At 36.7% G+C, this 19,747-nt stretch overlaps 2 protein-coding genes across 4 annotated transcripts; one reads left to right on the top strand and one right to left on the bottom strand.

Moving 5' to 3' along the window:
• The first annotated feature begins 121 nt into the window (after nt 1-121).
• Nucleotides 122-6,939, top strand: Upf1 (Upf1 RNA helicase). Of its 2 annotated transcripts, XM_066396633.1 has the most exons (19): nt 122-484; nt 1,605-1,832; nt 1,945-2,124; nt 2,177-2,389; nt 2,447-2,667; nt 2,724-2,894; nt 3,026-3,234; nt 3,292-3,445; nt 3,499-3,657; nt 3,717-3,849; nt 3,900-4,138; nt 4,189-4,365; nt 4,527-4,718; nt 4,772-4,931; nt 4,988-5,145; nt 5,197-5,325; nt 5,402-5,568; nt 5,620-5,833; nt 5,885-6,939. In XM_066396633.1, the coding sequence occupies exons 1-19, from the start codon at nt 305-307 to the stop codon at nt 5,928-5,930; spliced, it is 3,330 nt and encodes a 1,109-aa protein (XP_066252730.1). In that variant the 5' UTR covers nt 122-304; the 3' UTR covers nt 5,931-6,939. The 2 variants fall into 2 exon arrangements, with proteins under 2 accessions (XP_066252730.1, XP_066252729.1); XM_066396632.1 differs by having other exon boundaries at nt 5,402-5,833.
• A 151-nt stretch (nt 6,940-7,090) lies between these two features.
• Nucleotides 7,091-18,135, bottom strand: LOC136413225 (aminopeptidase N-like). 2 transcript variants are annotated; one of them, XM_066396634.1, is made up of 18 exons: nt 17,820-18,135; nt 13,722-14,022; nt 10,982-11,145; nt 10,747-10,924; nt 10,537-10,695; nt 10,272-10,481; nt 10,123-10,212; nt 9,874-10,057; nt 9,667-9,823; nt 9,351-9,616; nt 9,112-9,298; nt 8,878-9,037; nt 8,711-8,822; nt 8,477-8,658; nt 8,254-8,421; nt 7,858-7,998; nt 7,727-7,808; nt 7,091-7,673 (listed from the first exon to the last, which is right to left on the bottom strand). In XM_066396634.1, exons 1-18 carry the CDS (start codon nt 17,842-17,844, stop codon nt 7,509-7,511), a joined length of 2,931 nt encoding a protein of 976 aa, XP_066252731.1. In that variant the 5' UTR covers nt 17,845-18,135; the 3' UTR covers nt 7,091-7,508. The 2 variants fall into 2 exon arrangements, with proteins under 2 accessions (XP_066252731.1, XP_066252732.1); XM_066396635.1 differs by lacking the exon at nt 17,820-18,135 and adding an exon at nt 14,310-14,561.
• Between the last annotated feature and the right edge of the window lie 1,612 nt (nt 18,136-19,747).

Raw genomic sequence — 19,747 nt, 5'->3', positions numbered from 1 at the left:
AAAATTTTATTAATTTTGACGATTAAAAGTTATTACAATTTTCAATTAATTAAAATTCGCGCCCCGACAACGACAAATGTCTCAAGAGGTGACAAGTGACATGTGATATTTCATGGAACAAATGAATGAGTGCCATCGTCATGGCGCTAACGCCTTCTAAGCTTTCCTCAAAGAAATCAGCGAATGAAATTTCAATTTTTAAGTGAATTTTTCCGTTGCAGTTTTGCTCCATCTTTAAGCATTATATTCATAACGCGATATATAAGAATACCCTTCGAGTTTACTAATAAACCCAGCAGTTACCATGAGTGTTGACGCGTACGGTCCCAGTTCCCAAACGCTCACGTTTCTTGACACTGAAGAAGCGGATCTAATCGGGGCCGATACCCAGGGCTCAGAATGCGATTTCACCGATTTTACGATGCCTTCGCAAACCCAGGCCTCCCAGCATGACCATGCAGGGCCCAAGGTACAAGGGGTGCAGGTAAATTCAGGTTAAAACGATTCAAGGTCGTTGAAATTCTTATCAGTTTTCCCTTTTCCTCGTTTTAGCGGTTTATGTCACTTTTTTGGTTCCTATATGGATAGTTTAATTTTAAAAATTGTACTTTGAATTATTGTGTAAATATTCTATCTTATTTCTGTTAGGGCTCCATTACAGTCTTGGTGTTATGGCAGTAATGTTAGTTTTTGCCAGAGAGTAAACTACTTACTCTACTTGAACGCCTATTATTTTTAACTAGATATATAGGATATTCCCAAATTAGATGGTCAAACAATGAAATTATCAATCTTATATAGCACTTGTCTTGATAAGTTTTGTTTAAATGGGGCAAGTTTTACAGAATTTCATGAGAAACTTATACACATTTTAAAAATTGTTGGAGGTTTTATAGTTTTTCAAACAAAATAATTTATCGTGATTGGTTTCACATTTGTTTTGAAAGGCAAGTGTAGTAGCCACATCATAGGAACGACAATGTTTTCTTATGAGATTCAACCATATGAAAGAGTTCAAATAGATGGGTTATGAATACAAATAGTTAATGATTTAGTAGATAGTATGGACCATAGTTTCTTTTTTACAAAAACAATTTTTTATAATATATGTATATATATAGTATGATAGATAGTATAGTGATTGACCCATTCATAAGCACATTGTGGGTTGCTTGTTTAATAAATAATATCTTTTTAGCATAGCTTTTATCTATTGAGTATCCTAGATTTTAGTTTGGCCATAATTATCACTAACTGAAAACAGAACAGTTATATCATCTGTTAAAGGCTAAATTTTTGAGGTGCTATTAAATTTACTGATAAGGTAGTTTCTGAAGAAAAGGAGGAACTAGCCAATTGCAAACTTCTATTTCCAACTTAACAGGGCCTTCATGAATCCACAAACCCAGCTTATAGTCCAAAAGTTTCATCACAAGACTACTTTCAAACTACCAACAATGATTCAGCAATTTCTATGACTATTTAAATGGTCATAGAAATATCAATCTTTAAGTAACAAAATTTTTCAGAATTTATGTCCAAATGAATTATAAACAAAACGTTTTATTTGCAACTTGTAACTAATAAAAATAATATATTTATAGATTAACATCAACATATCCCACAAAATGGGAGTTGTAAACCAGGCCTTGGGTGAGCTTCAATTTGAGGAAGAAGAAGAGGAGTTTTATAACAGTAAAGAACTCCCCGATTTCGCATGTAAATACTGCGGAATCCATGAGCCCAACTGCATGGTTATGTGCAACATTTGCAAAAAGTGGTTTTGCAATGGTAGAGGAAACACCTCTGGGAGTCACATCATTAATCACTTGGTAAGCTGAGCACTCAGCTATACTATCAAGCCATTCATTACAATTATTTGCCTTATTTATAATTTTGTCTTTGAGAAATGTGACGTTTGTATTGCTAAAGCCTGATTTTCAGGTTCGAGCTAAACATAAAGAAGTCACTCTTCACAAGGATGGCCCTTTAGGAGAGACCATTTTGGAATGTTACAGTTGCGGCGTTAGGAATGTTTTTGTACTCGGTTTTATTCCTGCAAAAGCTGATTCCGTGGTGGTATTGCTTTGCAGGCAACCATGTGCTGCACAAAACTCCTTGAAGGTATTGATACTTACATTGTATTATTTCCTAATTTAAAGCCTATCAATTGAAGGATATGAATTGGGATCAAGAGCAATGGAAGCCACTGATTGCTGATCGTTGCTTTTTGACTTGGCTGGTCAAAATTCCATCTGAACAGGAGCAACTAAGAGCTCGTCAGATTTCTGCTCAGCAGATTAATAAACTTGAAGAATTATGGAAAGAGAATGTAGACGCAACTTTTCAGGATTTGGAGAAACCTGGAGTTGATGAGGAGCCTCAGCAGGTGCCTTTTTCATATTACTTTCAAATCAAGCTCTAATTATACTATTTTTAATAAAAGGTTTTACTACGGTATGAAGACGGTTATCAGTACCAGAACATTTTTGGACCTTTGGTTAAACTTGAAGCTGATTATGACAAGAGACTAAAAGAGTCTCAAACACAAGAAAACATTGAGGTCCGATGGGATGTGGGCCTCAATAAGAAGACCATTGCTTATTTCACGCTAGCCAAAACTGACGGTGATATGAAGTTGATGCATGGGGATGAACTAAGATTGAGGTGAGTTTTTGTCTAGTTTATTACAAAAATAGTTGTTTTGGAAAAGTAATCTTTAGATATGTTGGTGAGATGCACAAATTATGGGCCGGAGTGGGGCACGTGATTAAAATACCTGACAACTATGGAGAGGACATAGGAATTGAACTGAAGAATGGAGCAGGGGCTCCTACAGATTGCACCAGCAATTTTGTTGTTGATTTTATATGGAAGAGTACCAGTTTTGATAGGTAAGATCTAATTAATTGCATATTATTTATATCATACATTAAAACACATTGGCTTAGATCAGCAGGGTCTTTAATTTTTGTTTTTTTCTAAAATGTTAATAACTTTTTTTTATAAAGATAATTTATTTTAGAATGCAGTCAGCTTTGCGCAAATTTGCCGTTGACGACACATCAGTTTCAGCCTATATCTATCATAGATTGTTAGGCCACGAAGTAGAAGAAGTCTTATTTCGTTGTCATCTTCCCAAGCACTTTTCGGCTCCTAATTTGCCCGACTTGAACCGCTCACAAGTCTATGCTGTCAAGCATGCATTACAGCGACCTCTATCTTTGATTCAAGGTAATAACTATTATTCTTGTCTTTTGAAAATGTGACTGTGTTAATGACTTATGCTAGGTCCCCCTGGAACTGGAAAAACCGTCACTTCAGCCACCATTGTGTACCAACTCGTAAAGCAAAATGGAGGTCCAGTACTAGTTTGCGCTCCTAGCAACACTGCCGTGGATCAGCTTACTGAAAAAATACATAAAACTGACTTGAAAGTCGTGAGGTAGAGTTTTTCATGTGATATGACACCAGAATTTATGGCATTAATCTTGACAGGTTGTGTGCCAAATCTCGTGAGGCCATAGATTCTCCAGTGAGTTTCTTAGCATTACACAACCAAATTCGAAAAATGGAAGGCAATACCGAGTTGCAGAAGCTGCAGCAGTTAAAAGATGAGACCGGAGAACTGTCCAGTGTAGATGAGAAGAGATATAGGTTAATTTTGTTTTAGTAACTTTTTCTTTAACTTATAAATATAAATATCTCCCTTTTAGAATGCTGAAAAAACTAGCTGAAAAGGAGCTGCTAGAAGCCGCAGACGTCATTTGTTGCACTTGTGTGGGAGCCGGTGATCCCAGAATAGTTAGACTAAAGTTTCACTCGATTCTTATAGATGAAAGCATGCAGGTAATATTGGTATAAAAGGATGTTAATTCAGATTAATGAAATAATTTTAGGCAACTGAACCCGAATGCATGGTTCCAGTGGTACTGGGCGTGAAACAATTGATCTTAGTGGGCGATCATTGTCAATTAGGACCAGTCGTTATGTGCAAAAAGGCGGCTAGAGCCGGCCTATCGCAATCGTTGTTTGAAAGGCTGGTAGTGTTAGGCATAAGACCATTCAGACTTGAAGTTCAGTACAGAATGCATCCAGAGTTATCCAGGTTCCCATCGGACTTTTTCTACGAAGGAAGGTAAGTGGTTATAAAGTGTCATTCTGCACGTCTTTATAACTGATTTTCAGTCTTCAAAATGGTGTTAGTGCCGAAGAAAGAAAACTTGCAAAAGTTGATTTTCCATGGCCAGTACAAGATCGTCCCATGTTCTTTTTGGTGACCCAAGGGCAGGAGGAAATCGCTGGAAGTGGCACCAGTTACCTGAACCGAACTGAAGCTGCAAATGTGGAGAAAATCACAACCAAGTATGTTAGCTTTTAAATTAATAATGAAAACTCTAAAGTCTGACAATCAAATTAAGACCCTGGTCCACTCAATTCACTACAATACAATAAAATTTATGGAAGTGATTTACTTTTTTTGAAAATATAAACCATTTTAAAATTTTTGAAATATTTGCTTATAGATTTCTTCGGGCTGGGATTAAACCCGAGCAAATAGGAGTAATCACACCTTATGAAGGCCAGAGAGCATATTTAGTGCAATATATGCAATACCAAGGATCTTTACACAGTAAATTATACCAGGAGATTGAAATAGCCAGTGTTGACGCATTTCAAGGCCGTGAGAAAGACATCATTATAATGTCTTGCGTGAGGTTAGGATCAAAAATTTTATGAGGTGATTGTGATTCACAATATGCGTTTTCAGGAGTAACGAGCATCAAGGAATAGGGTTTTTGAACGATCCTCGTCGATTGAATGTAGCCTTGACCCGTTCTAAATACGGGATTATCATTGTAGGCAACCCGAAGGTTCTATCTAAGCAACCGCTATGGAATCATTTATTATCCTTTTACAAGGAACAAAAGGTATTAAATTAAATTTTCCTTTGAATCCTCGTTTTAAGTCAAGTTCCTTTTTATAGGTTTTGGTGGAAGGCCCTTTGACGAATATGAAAGAGTCTCTCATACAGTTCGCAAAACCCAAAAAATTGACAAATTCCGAGAATCCTGGCAGTCACTTTATGTCAACAGCTATGTTTGATGCTAGAGAAGCCATGGTGCCCGGTTCAGTGTATGACAGGCAAGTTTTTTAATTAACACAATTTTAGGTAGGTAATAAATGTGAATTCAGGACAAATACGGCAATGAACGGAGTGGGACCGTTTGGGTGCCTCAGCACGGGTTTCCAGCCCACCAGACCCATGCAAATGGATATGTTTGGACGCACTCACGACCCTATTGGGTATATTGCTCCTGAAAGGTATGTTAAAGCTTTAAAAAAAGTTGCTAAAATTGTGAAACACGGTAAAGATAAACGCTGCAATATAATATTTCAGGGCCCAAGCAGGACTTAATTTACCGGTACCGATGGGAATGTTCATGAATATGGCCCACATTCCACCCCGCTTTTACAATCAACACCAACAGGCCATGCAGGCTAGACAACAGCAAACACAGCAGGGTATTAGAGGTCAAAATAGACGTCCGTCTCAAAGGCAAAAGGGCAAGAATTGTCGTATACAGTTTTTTGCTGACATTGAAGGTTACCTTTTAGGGAAAAACTTAAGTCAAGACCACACACAGCCATTTAGTCAAAGCTTGCAACTAACCCAAGGAGGCATGTCACAACCTGGACTATCGCAACCCGGTTTCAGTCTGTCTCAACCTGGTTTAAGCCAACCAGAGCTTAGCCAGGACCTTTATATGGCCGAATATCAGAGTCAAATGGACGGATTATTGTCCCAAGATTCGACTTACCAAGGAGACAGGTAAGGAACGATTTAACCGAATTCTTCTATGTTGGAATGTGGGGTTTTTAGGTCTGCTTTCTACCAGCCGAATGCCCAATTCTCCCAGCCCTACTGATGCAAAAATATTAAAGAATAGCCGAAGGGAGACGCGGAAGCGGCCACACTTTGAAAAAACACGAGAGCCTGTCGCCAAAAAAATTTGAAAGTGAGAAATCGATCGTAAATTGCCAGTAAACCAACCGAAATGGACGAGAAATCAATAAAAACGAGTAAAGAGACCGCGTAAAGCCTCGGAAAAATGCGAGACGATAGAGAAAACGAGAGGTTGTTTTCTCGGAGAAATTTCTAACAAATGCGTATGACAATAAATATTGAACTATTTAGTAGCAACTTACGCAAGAAAATGTCAAATAAACGAGGCCCGTCCGGCATTATCATTATACTTATTATGTGTTTAATATCGTTTAGCTAGTTGTTTTTTCTTATAAGTTAACTGTTAATTTTTCTTTTTAACGTAAAGGTAACTATTTTGCGTTCTATATGAGGACAATGGAAACAGTTTATCTAAGGAAATATGGACCTGAGTTCAGAATAGGTATCACACTGTATACTGTACACTGTAATTGGAGTTTGTCTGATTCTACTTTTATCACATAAAGTAATTAATTTTTGTGTTATTAAAATTTCGCAAATCAAATAGTCATTTTGGTTGTTTATTTCAAAGATTTACAAAAACGGACAGTTTTGCCACTTAGATATTTGGTTATATAAAAATTGCTATTTTATGTAATTTAATTATATTTACAAAAGCACAAAAAAAGTGAAACTATGAGTTGGACTTGTTAGGAAGATGAATATGTTTGTAAGTGATTCGTGCCGTTTTCAAATATTATAAAAAATGTCCATAATAAAGCCGCTGTCTTTGATACAAGGTATTAAATAAGCATCAGAAGTATTTAGTATGTAATAAAACACTTAAGTAAAGACGACTATTTTAAAATCGACAAAAAAAATTATCAGTCATACATACCTTGTATTTCAGGTAGCCCTGCTGTAGGTATATAGACTACTTCATTTACCAGTGTTTAAGGCAGGAAAGGGTTAATAAAAACGATTCAGAAATTCTCATTTGGATGTTTTTCACATATAACTGTTGTCTGGTCACCATTTTTTTAAAGAAGGTATTGAAAAATATTCATGATTAATGATTCAAGAGTTTTGTCAATTGGAGAGAAAATTGACACAATAAGGTATTAATTAAAATACCAATGGTAAGTGCTAAAATTGTATTAGTTGTGTCTGTTATTTAAAAAAATAATATCTACTACATAACAAAAATAGAGAATTAATACAACAACACATGACATAGTAATAAGTGACGATTATTTTATCGTTATTACAGTTCCTCTGTATGTCTATAGACACTACGTAATAATTAATATCCATATGTCTATACAGAAAATTAAAATAATTGTTGAAACAATTGCAAGAAACATATTATATACATAAATAAAAGTATCACAAGACCTAGTGCTTAAACATACAAATTCTAAAATATTAGATACAACAATTTTGATTGCTGAAAGGCACTAGTAATCGCTCTAAAATGACTATTTAGGCTAATCTTTAAGTCGCCATTTTGAAGCGAAGTATTAAAGAGTTTTCCTACAATTTGAAGTTAAAATATTTGGCCTCAAAGATACATAAACTGATCTTGGTGTTTCGTCAGCCAGTCTTCGATCTGATTGTAATTCTTCTTAATCCACTCCACGTTACCTTTAACACGTTCAATGGCGCTATCAAAGGCTCGGGTAGTAGTGCTTATGTTGGCCTTTATGCTGTCTCTGAATCTCTCCAACTAAAAAGAAATATTTCCCAATCATTTCCCCAAGCTTTCTACATTATAATTACCTCTTGAAGCTGGAATTCTGTATTCATATGCACGGCTAGAGATTGCACCATTTTCCCAAGGATATTGAAACCATCTCCAAAACTAAAAATCCAATTCACTATTATGTGAACAGCTTTTCTCAACAACTTACTGATTTAACATTTCGTTCCAATGTTTCCTAATAAAATCGAATGCAATCTGCATGCCCTCCTTGTTTTTAGCAACCGATTCAAAGACTCGGTCGGCGTCCTGGATCGTAATACTATAACGATCAATTAGTTTATCCAAATATCTGCAAATAAATTCCAGATTACAGAATTCGCCAGGAGGGGTTAATAAGCTCTCTAACCTTCTAAGTTCTGAATCTAAAAATAGTGATTAATTGGAAGTGTTAAAAGCGATTGTGTTATAACAGTTTTATCAAATTGAGTGCGTGCATATTGCCAATAATTGATTGATTAAGATTAAACTATGCAAATGCATAAAAAGAAAGTCAATCTACCGTTAATTTTTAATTAAAATTCCCTTTTTTGCAGCCTTCAAATACCTTGACAACAGCCACTTCAGCTTGGTACATCCCAAGGCGTCCAAAAGAATGTTCTTTTCAGTTGGAGAGGTAGTTCCCAGATACTTATCATAGACGAAATTCCACTCGATTTCAGAACCCTCCCTAATTGCAGTGCAATAGACCACTGACCGGATATTAGGAGGTACCCTATTAAACCTCAAGAAATTAATATTTCCATAGAGTTATTATATCGCCCACCTACGTTTTTCCCTTCGCCATCCAATTCCTGAGGTGAGTTCTGGAATCGTGAACGCATTTGGATTCAGGACTCCTGCAAGACCATTCCAGGACAGTTTGCCTTATCCTCCTGGTAAGATAATCATCGACATTATCATTGAAATCCACCACTTGATAGGCCATTTTGAACACTGCCCGATGGTATTCCTGCAAAAATGTTAGATGTGTTAAATAGATTATTTTCACCGAATAGTCTTACTTCAAATAAACCAAAAACTGGGGTGTCGTAAAGAATGTCGCTTAAGAATTTTAGTTTACTAAAAGCCACAGCCGTAGGGACGAACATTATGTCCGGATCCTGGATTCCCATCCTAAAATGTTAGGATGAGCACATATCTGTTCTTGTTTCAAATCGAATTAATTAACCTTGCAATTAATCTAAGAGGTATATCGTAATCCAGTTGATTTGCTCTAGCCAGATCCATAGAGTCGCTTATAAGCTGAGCCCAAACAATGGACGGGAGATTCATGAGATTTTCGATTAGCTGTTTCCAGTTGTGTTCATCATAATTCACGATATAATAACCTAAATTCAAAAAACGTATATTGAAGGAAATAAAAAATGTAATTGAAGAAAAGAAGAAGTTTATGAAGACTTACCAGTTTGATTTATATTCAACAAATACCACTCTCCAATGGGTCCAACTTCCTTATTAATCTCGGATTCTCCTCGCATCCAAAATTTGGGCATAGTTGAAAACTCATGAGATATGCTCGAGGTGTATGATATTGGTATCCACCAACGGGATTTGTCGTTGGAACTAGGATTTGTCAGCAAAAATCTTTTCTAAAATTAAGAGAAATTTTGTTATGCAGAATAACTTTAACTATTCACTTACCTGTACAATCGTAAGGACGTTTTTGCTATAATCAGCTGCAACATTGATAACTGGGAATCCAGGTTGTTCAGTCCAGGTATCCATGATTTGTTTAACGGTATCGTTGGCAGGAAGAGCTCTTCTTAAATGGGCCTCCTCTGTGAGGCTGGCGAACAAATCATTTCGATCGGCATTTCCGAATTTGAATTTTTGCAGGTACTTTATTAGACCGTGCTTGAACGTTTCTTCACCCAGAAAATGGTTCATCATGCGTATTATGCAGGCACCTAAAGACTTTTTCGATCAATTTTTATTGGAAAATTTAGGAAAATCCCACCTTTTGCATAGGAAATATCATCAAAAGCCTGTTTTATTTGAGCGCTGTTCTGAACAGGAAAACTGATAGAGAGTGATGATTCTTGACCGTCAAAAGACATTGCCCGTTCAATCTCGCTGGGTAGAAATTCTTCCATAATCCTCCAAGAAGGTTCCGCCTACAGGACATTTTCCAAATAATTGTCTCCTAGTCAAGCAAAAAACTCACATGGTCTACTCCGAGGTATTGCAGATAAGTGGCAAAACCCTCTTTGAGCCACAGATCACTCCACCATTTAGGCGTTACCAAGTTCCCGAACCATTGATGGGCAATTTCGTGAGAAAGTACCGTGGCCACTGTCCTTTTGTCCTCTACTGTTGAGCTGTAGTTGTCAAAGAGAAGACTGCTTTCCCTATAGTTAGACATAATTACTTAACAGTGTCTTATAATATATTTCAGAGGGGGGTATTGTTATACCTAAATGTGATCAAACCCCAGTTTTCCATGGCACTAAATCCGAACTCTGGCACAGCCACTATGTCAATTTTTGGTAGTGGAAATTCCGTCCTATATAAATATGTAGTCATTGTGGCAGTTTATTCTTAGTGAATTCTAATAACTCTCACCTAAAATAGTTCTCAAAATATCTCAGAATATTTGGAGCAACTTTGCCGGCATAATCCGTTTGGATCAAATATTCTCTTCGAGCCCAAATCTTAATTAAACTATCTTGCGAATGTAACTGCGTCAAGTCACTGATAATGAAGGCCACTAAATATGTGGACATTTCCGGGGTTTCTGGATAGTCATCCCAGAACCATGGCCCATCAGCAGTCCTGCAAATTACCTTAATCAAACTCAGCAGTTCCAAATTTTTAACAAAGTATTTACTGGAACAACTCGCTTTTGCCCAAAGGCATATTGGAGAGAGAGGTCATATTCGCAGGTCTTGCCAACCTGATCTTGAACTTGGCTTTAAATGAAGGATCATCGAAACAGGGAAAAGCCCTTCGAGCATCTGTAGGGGAAAATTGAGTACTTGCTGCATTCCTAGAAATGTATCAATAAGTCAAGGTTTCTACTGAGTGATTTTTAGGTAACCTGATCGCGCCCAAGGAGTTCGTATAGTGTATCTTATAAAACCCTTGGAGTTGGCTGTTTAGTTCTCCTTGAAACTCAATATTTAGCACATAGTCTTTGTCTTTCGTAAGCTGATCATCGAGGGTGATCCTATAGCGCTCCCCTTCGAGGTAGTCTTGAAATTTAATGGGGATGGTTTCTGGTTTAGAAAACATTTGTTTAAAATTTCATTGCAAGAAGGGTTTATGTAAAAAACCTGTGATGTTAGTATTTTGTACAGTCCTAACGGAGACGGAATGTTTCTGGATCTCTATCTTGTTGACGTGGAAAATTATTGTGTCCGTGTCTTCAGTTGGACGTAACATAATCATAACTGCACCTTCGGTTGTGGAGGCTTGGAAATTTGGTTTAATTTGTATTCTGTGGAAGCATCAAAATAGTTTTAAGTTTCCAAAAAGCAGGAATTATACGGTGTTAAATTTAACGATTCCATGGCCAATATTGCATAATAATTAAGGCAATTCATTTAAAAGTGTGTAAACCCATATTTCGCTGGGCGTTCCTTGAACCTAGTTTAAAATTAGCAGCAGTAAATATTTTATTTGGAAATACACAGTGGTTTTTCATATCCTGCGAATATCTTATCTATATATAGCATCTGTTCATTGAAAAATCAAGGTTTTTACAGAATTTTAAAATGTTCATTCGATTTGCACCAATGAACAGAAAACAGACACACATTTCTTGACAATGGCGGAGGTAATATCGCATTAACCTTCCATGTGAATACCTATCGATTGCTCTTGTTATTAAGAATTAGTAGTAGTGAAAATAATTGATACGTCTATACAGAACGTATAGCATCATCATCGTAAGATCATATTGCCTTTATTGTCCCAGTCGTAAAGCCGCTGTAAAGCTCTTCAAACAAAGATTTAAAGAACTGGTGCAGGCTACCAAAATAAGTCTTACGCATTGCTGTAAGAAAGAGCTGAGTAATGAATTTCTCTGCTAGAACGCTCTTGAGCTGAATGTTTCCGAAGTTGATTTGAAATTGGTTTAAGGAGCCAGCAATGTGAGTCCTAAGGTGCTTTAACCATATTCTTCGTAGTGTAAATTAGATTTTTTTTATGGTTTTCGAGTTTTTAACTACGTTTTCGCGATAATTAGTCCATCAAAAATTAGTAAATTAATGATGTAATAACAGGAATTATTATTTATTTTAACTGCATCTGTCTGTCTAATATCGAATCACCCCTGTATATCAAGAAAAAGCGTGAGTTTCACCTCCTGGAACACGCTTGAAATTAATTCTTGAGGATAATTTAAGGTATCAGTGCTGGCGCCATCTGCCGGAATGCGCTTTGAATGATTTCCTCTCAATATTAATTTAGAGTGTTTTGAGCGGTTTTCTAGGTTTTAACTGAGTTTTCTTATCAAAATCGCCACTAGTAGGTGTTTCCATAGGTGATTTATTGTACATTGAGATAAATTTAGTTTAGGGGACGCACAACCACGACCGATTGAATTCTATTTATTTGAAAATATGAGTGTTTCCATTTAGCGTCTACACAAATAGACAAATTTCTATTCCGACACACAATCCGTCAATAATTCTTCATTCATACAACACACTTCCGGTCGTTACTGTCTGCATTAAAATCAAGTTGAACATCAGATTTTGTTAAAAATAAATACTCCTCACTTTCGGATCTATTTTCAGCTGATTATTTCAATGCTTGTATTGTGCGTAAATATAGGGTGGATAATGTAAACGTAAGATACTGCAAAAACTATAAATTATATTAGGAAGAGTAATTGGGTCGCGTGTAATTAATGACTTGAAAGAAATATATTTCTGGAAAAAGCAATTAATTGGGGACATTTCGTGTGGTGACTTTGCATAAATATTTGCCTGGAAAATTGCGGATAAATGAATTGAAGATATCAACAAAAGGATGAGGGCGCCATAAATTAATGAATCGATCAAGTTTATTAAAGTCGCTTAAAAGAGATAGGAGAAGAATGAAGAAATCACTGATGGGGGAACAGCAATTTGGATAGGGAAGCTTTGGAAATTACAGGGGATATTCAAAGGGCAAGAGAGAGAAAATATAGCTGTCCGTTGGAAGGCAATAAATCTCCCAAATTTCGAATTTTAGCAGTCCGATTTGCTTTTAACCTCAACAGAGTTGCTCCTTGCTTTCTGCCGCTCCAAGCCAAATACAAACATGTGCTTCACCTCTTAAATCACCATCAATAAAGTCCAAAAGAACATTTAAATGTAGCAATTTTGGCAATGAATTGGCGGTATGTTCGTGAAAAATGTAGCAATAATAAAGTTGACACTCTATAAAACATAATAATAGATCTGTATTTGCACAGTCGACGCGGCTGTTTACATTGGGACAATGTTCATGTAATATTAGACACATAATCACGTTGCGGTTACTCAATTAGTCAACTCACTCAAGATTTCGGTACGCAACAATACAATGTATCATGCGTGTCGCGATTTATGTCCCGTATGAATCTCTAAGATAAGAAACGCGTTTAAGTCTGCGCTTGACGAAGTGAATCATCATCAGGCTTACATTCATGAAATTTGTGGTCTCTAATTCCGAAAATGAAGACCAGATAAACAATGGATTGGAAAATTCTTGTGACTCAGCACATAATATCGCGAGGGAAAGTAAACTAAGGCGGGGGCTATAAACCCAGTTCTGTCACGTTACGTAATCCGCCTTTTCCTTCTAATTGAGTCTTCGGGAAACCTGACCCGATTTGCAGCTAAACGTAGCTTCTTCCTCACCATTCGGATTCTTGCTATTTGTTTATTTATTCGTTTTAAAATAGGTCTATACATGAAGGTTTTATGGCGCTGCTCCCTAGAGCGACAAGAATAAACATGCCCTACCTAAATGTAACATTAAATTAGTGCAGCCTTCATCCTTGACCTTTTTTCAAATATCAAGGGCTAAACGAGGGGTACTTACACGTATTGTAAAGGTTTTATACTTCTGGGGAGCCTTTCACTGATTTCAGTATTGGAATTGCTGGATAATTTGCCGTCGTCTTTGCGGACTAAGGAGGCTAGGGCATTGCTCGATTCGGCCCCACATTCTCTAGGAACTAGGAAGAATACTACTAAGCCCACTAAGACTGCTAGTAATAAGGCCCCAATGGCCATTAGGGCGCATAGAGATCTGGAAATCATCACGTTTTTGCCTGGAGGTTGGTTTACCGTGTACTTCTTTTGGTGGGAGTTGTTCTCTAAGTCCACCGTGGACGGGACACCTAAGAAAGGTCATAATAATACAGCAAATATTTATGTTAGCAAGGACGTTTTTCATCGTTAGATTAATTTAAGAGCCCGTCGCAGTGTAGGTTTAAGCTTTCCTTAATTGACGCATTTTTAATCATTTTTATAAATAGACATGATCATTAAGTAGGGAAGATGAAGATTACTGGTCGGAACTTGACTTATTTGCCTGAAACTGGGTGATGGTTAAATTAGAGGGAATTGAGATTTATTGTCAGGAAAAATATTCGAAGAATTTTCCCAATTTCAAATTCGCTCATACCTTGATTATAATATCCAACCATTTTTCAAAGTAATTAAAAACTCCCGAAAAGCTCGCTCAGATGTAAAATTTCACCGCCAAAAAACACGGTAATTACGGGCTGGTTCCCATCTGTTATTGTTTATACAACATTTGATAATATCGAATAATTAGAGGATGAACGCAGACTGTCCCGTGTTAACGGAGACACCTTTTGAAACGGGAGAATGGTGCTTGCTAGACGCGTCGCGACGCCTGACTAACCTATTCCAAATCCCCGACAGATGGATTTTCCGCGGAAATTTGTACGGGTTTAGAAGAAAAGAAGAGAAAACGCGAAATTTAAAATATCAAGTTGTGAGTCATCAATTATTAATGCAAAAACTTGTTTCTGTGATGGGCTCAGTATCTCGAAAAGCAGTAGAGATCGTTATTATAAGACCAAGTAAAGGGAAATTATTCCTCTTGAATTGAACCATTTTACGTATCAGTAATTTACAGGATGTCCCATTTTTAGAAAAAATGAATAATATTTCTCTTTAAATATCTCAATATCTTGGAAACTTTAGAGGTCATTATAATACCATGTAAAGGAACGTTGTTCTTTTTAACATAGCAATACAATATCCTGTATATGCAATGCATTAGAAATACGATAAAAAGATGGAAAAAATTTCTCTGCAACTAACATTGACGCCCACTTCTAGCAGACATACTGAAATGAAAAAAATCTGGGCAGTTCAAATTTGATAGAAATTTCTATTGAGGAAACAAAAAATATGACAAAAATGGAATAAAAAAAGAATCTTAGCCCCAAGCAATTTGTGAGCAAATTCATCGCGCCTTCGCCATTTTAACCAGACAGTTGAATCACTTGATAACCTGTTGACTTTAAAGCTGCGCCAGCGGAGTCAGCACCCAAAATTGCAACTTCTATTTATGCATTCATGCACTTTAAAACAGAAAATAAATCACTCGCTTATATGACCAGTTGGAATGCTACCAATTTGCGATTATAGCATAATCTGCATTTTGTTTTATGAGGCATCAGGCAGTTTTGAGATCAAAATGGAAACTCTGAGAATAATTTCGTCGTTAAATAAACAAGGAAGTGTTTGTGTGTCGGCGCAGATACAGAGCTTGTAACATCAAACATGTCTTTGCCTCTGTATAGTGGCCGAAAGGATGTTTACTTCCAATTAACAGCCAACAATTAAGTTAAGCGTCTTGTAAATACCATACAGATTTAAGACATGCTGGAGTTTATTGACCATTGTTTGGTTCTGCTGGATGTTTCCATGCACATGCATCCAATTTTCCGTAAGATTTCGCAAATGATCTTGAATTAATTTCGCTCCTGACGAGCCATATGGCGGCATTTTATCACTGCTCCTCTGGCCATGGCCTACATTCCTCCTATTTTTATCTGATTTGTTTAGATCTGAGATTTTTCCGATAAAATTAGAAACAAATAGGTAGCAATAGAAATAAATCCCGATCCGCCCATTTAGTGTTTTTGCCCATGCAAATATTTCCAGCAATGATATCATTGGAAGACATTTTAAAATTTCCGGTCACGTTCTCCGTTGTCTCAACTTTCACCTACATACAATTTTCGAAAACCATTAAAATGTAAATTGAAACGAATTTAAAAAATGAGTCAGATAATGCAGGCAATTACGTCATATCTTAACAAATAGAATAATTAATACAGATGATGGTCTCATGTGGTCAGATCAAATTGTCAGCAAATTTATGCATACAGAACGGTTTTTTGATTGTTTCGACTCCCATTGATTTACATTGGTGTTATTGAATAGCAAATTACTGCCCACAATTGGCAAAGCTAATCAAATGAGTTGCAAATCAGTGCAGTTTCTACACCTATCAGGGTCACTTTTTGTTTAGGACATTTCTGTGAAAGTCGAGTACAGGATTGCGGGAATTTAAATATTAACTGATATATCACGTAAAACCATCGAGTTTGTTACACCCTGTACATTAATAAACATTCGATTTAGTAACTCATCAACTATTCACTTTTTATTTTTTTTAAATTTTAACACCCTGTAAACAGATGAAGAGGGGTTTGCGAACCTATGTGTATATGAAATTTTAGTCATGAAATAAGCTACAAAATAATTCCCTTCCGTATGTATATGATATTTAGAAACACCCTGTACAGAGTCTCTTCTTTTGAAAAAGTCGAGATCGGTGCATAGGACTGACTCACATTTAAGAATTCATAATTTTTTCAAGTCTTTAATGATAATGCCTCAAATATTCCTTGAGGTCCGCAGATAATCAAATCACAATATTATACGGGGTGTCCTGTTTGAAAAATCGATTTCCGGGCCTGGGACTGACCCACAATCAGAAAATTATATTTTTTACGAACTTTTGATTGAAACCTCGTGTAGCTCAGAAACTAGAAAAATTAGGTATAAGAATGCTCTTTAAGGCTTCTCTATAACAATAATATACAGGGCGTTTCACTTGAAAAAATCGAGATCTGGACCTGCGAATGAGCGATAGGTAAAAGTCTTTAAATTTTAAAGATTTGAGATTGGGAGTTCGAGAAAAAGATTTGAGAGATTTGAAAGATGACCCCTCAAATAACTCAAAAACAAAAAATGTATACTATAGAGTATGTATTTAAAATTTTATCTTATATTAACGTGTAGAATACGTCTTTGAAGTAGCAGCCTTTACTCTTAAATCACTCAGTATAGGAATACCTGTTCTCAAATTGGTCCTTGAGGTTCCGAGATAAGGAAATCACAATAGCTTACAGGGTGAGGCAGAGAGTGCGTTATGTTTCGCACACCTATCTCAAAAAATGTGAAAGTGAAGCATGAGAATACCCCTACTCAAAGGCCAGTGCTGGCCTTATGAGAGGGCGACGTTGGGCGGCAGACCAGAACGTGGTCCAGGTGGACTTTCCTGGTCGGCGATTTTTCTCAGCAGAGGGGCGATGATTAAAAATTTCTCCCAGGGCGCCAGTCTTGCTAAGGCCGGCCCTGCTCAAAGCGTTCCTCATTGCCTCATGGCACATGGATAATCAAACTACATGACGTTCAATAAATCGAAATCTGAGCACAATGTGGAATTTCTGCTAAGTGATCGGTAATTATTCCTGGCAATGAGGCAATTTCGCATTGAGCACTCATGTAAAAATTCCATATTCGCACAAATGCTTTAATTAAGCTTATTTTAATGATGATTGTCACTATTAGGTGGGTAGGCAGCGAAATGTCCGTTCCTTGTCCTATGATCATTAATTTCCGTGTGTTGTGCAGTGGACGTTAATGATTAATTCATATTCGCAACAACTTCGAATTAAAATCCTTTGAAAATCTCATAAAACGCATATGATTATAATGGCTTTTTTGCTCCATCTAATAATAGCTATTATTATTAGGTGTACATTTTTACAGCACAGATTAACACCCACATTAATCCAATAAGCACATCATATCAAGTAAATAACTAAACACACACATAAAAATTAACTGAAAAAAACATACTCACTTGAATAATCTACTCGGCCCACCATCTTAATTTCCTTAAGTCTTTGGCGCTAATTAACACAACAGCACTGGACACTCCATAGTCCTAATCACGCAAAAAGCTACAACTCTCTAGTTCCTCATTAGTCTGTGCAGGAGTGACCGATGTCAAGCAACTCAGAACCCAAAGAAGCTTAGAAGAGCTTCGCTTTAACAATAAAGTTCCGCATCTGTACTTTACGATCGCCAATGAAAATTAACACATTTCATTTAAACAAATAAACCAAACGTGAACTTTTAAGTGAGTCACTTAAAATAAACATTGTGGTACGTGTTTGAAGACAATTTGGAGGTGTTGATGAAGGCCTGTTGAGGCTTCTTCAAGACAGAGCGACTCGGATGTGCAGGCAAGCGAAAAGTCACTTACCATCGCGGAGGTGAATTGCGTATACTTTTGGTCCTTAAAGGGTCCTACTTCATATGAGAACTTTTTCTGCCATGACTTAATAACTAAAAATGATTCAATGATAAGTGTCTAGCCGCTGCCCACTAGGTCATTTGACCGTTCGGTGCGTGGGTCCATGGAACCGGTATACCCTTCACAATACGTTTTTTTTCGTGTAATGAATATTTCATTCACCTATGACATTAAACATTACAGAAGTATGGGAAGGGTACGACCGTGTGCACTCGTGAGACCCGGGAGTACTGAAAAATTCAAAACTGTTTACTGATGTCCTAAGCAGTTTCTGAGATACGTAGAGAGCTTGCCGGGCGGTGTGTCAAAATTTGCTTTTGGTGACACATAATAAACACATAAAAATTTTCAAAAAAGAACTCGAAAACATGTAGAGGAGACTCACTCAAAAATCACTTGAGGTACTTTGCAGAAGCCCTTCGCATGGGAAAAATGGGTTCAATTTTCACTGCTATCGAAAGAGTCTTTATTCACAGTTTAACGCAAAATATCAGTAATTAGTCTCACAGCTCACACCAACTATTATCAGCTACTAATAACTGATACTGTTCATTTGACAAAAAGCGCGAAAATACTAAGCAAATGGTACTCATCGTTTAGGCTTTCAGCGCCAATCCTCCCGTCCTCATCCTCGAATTCAAAATAGCTCCGTCTCAGTCTCACTCAATACGCACTATTGAATGGTCCTCTGGTAAGTTGGTACCTTTGGTAATTTACAGTATATCGCCCCTCCTCGTTTGGCGCACGCATAAAGAGATAATAAACTGCTTGATAAGAGAGCGAGAGAAAAGTGTTACGTAATATGCTACTTGGTGTAATTGGTACTTAGATGGTACAACACCACATCAGGAGCAGTTTTCGTTTCATGTGAAAGGTTCAGATGGCTCAACAAATTGCGACAGATGAGTTTTGAATTAAGTAAGCAGAGTCATTATATCGCTCTCTACGTGCAAATGCATCTTTCGGGGACACCCAGTATACTTTTTGCTAATTACCTTGTAGTGGTCCGACAGTCGTCTTAATAATCTTTACGTTGACACAGCTCTGCCAGGCACAACAAATTTGTTTAAATTTTATTGTTTATAGTGAATCACTTTAAAACAGATAAGTTTGAGAGCTGCGAGAAGAGAGTGAATAATGAGTCTGATTATATATTTTTAGGCCAGATACCACGCATGTAAATCAAATTTGATGGCATTCAAAACATTCGCGAAACCGGTGAGAAATGTGAAAGTGTGAATTTCAGTTCGGGACCCAATTAAGCCTTTAGTTTACTGAATTTTTATAAACGTTTGGGCAAATTGTTTATACAAGATTTTTGATCTTTTTATACGCGGTGAAGTCATAAAAATCGATGGGAGTTCTACACTCTAAAACTCTATATAAATTAAAGCGAATGTGATCTCAAAGTATCTAGATAGAAGTTACTCTACGTGGCTTTAGATTAAGCTTCAAACTTGACTTCACTTTGA

Source organism: Euwallacea similis, chromosome 13 (genome assembly GCF_039881205.1).
Source record: "Euwallacea similis isolate ESF13 chromosome 13, ESF131.1, whole genome shotgun sequence".
Lineage (NCBI taxonomy): Eukaryota > Metazoa > Arthropoda > Insecta > Coleoptera > Curculionidae > Euwallacea > Euwallacea similis.
Note: the sequence above shows the minus strand (reverse complement) of the source record. Positions and strands in the feature narration are given on the sequence as shown.

Excerpts from the sequence above, each read along its gene's own strand:
- LOC136413225 (XM_066396634.1), bottom strand. The coding sequence starts at position 17,844 with ATGGTGGGCCGAGTAGATTATTCAA. Across the intron at positions 11,146-13,721 it reads ATAAAACCTTTACAATACGT|AATACAAATTAAACCAAATT; the intron begins GTAAGTACCCCT and ends ATGCTTCCACAG. Across the intron at positions 10,482-10,536 it reads GGCAAAAGCGAGTTGTTCCA|GACTGCTGATGGGCCATGGT; the intron begins GTAAATACTTTG and ends GGTAATTTGCAG.
- Upf1 (XM_066396632.1), top strand. The coding sequence starts at position 305 with ATGAGTGTTGACGCGTACGGTCCCAGTTCCCAAACGCTCACGTTTCTT. Across the intron at positions 4,139-4,188 it reads GACTTTTTCTACGAAGGAAG|TCTTCAAAATGGTGTTAGTG; the intron begins GTAAGTGGTTAT and ends ACTGATTTTCAG. Across the intron at positions 5,326-5,401 it reads GGGTATATTGCTCCTGAAAG|GGCCCAAGCAGGACTTAATT; the intron begins GTATGTTAAAGC and ends ATAATATTTCAG.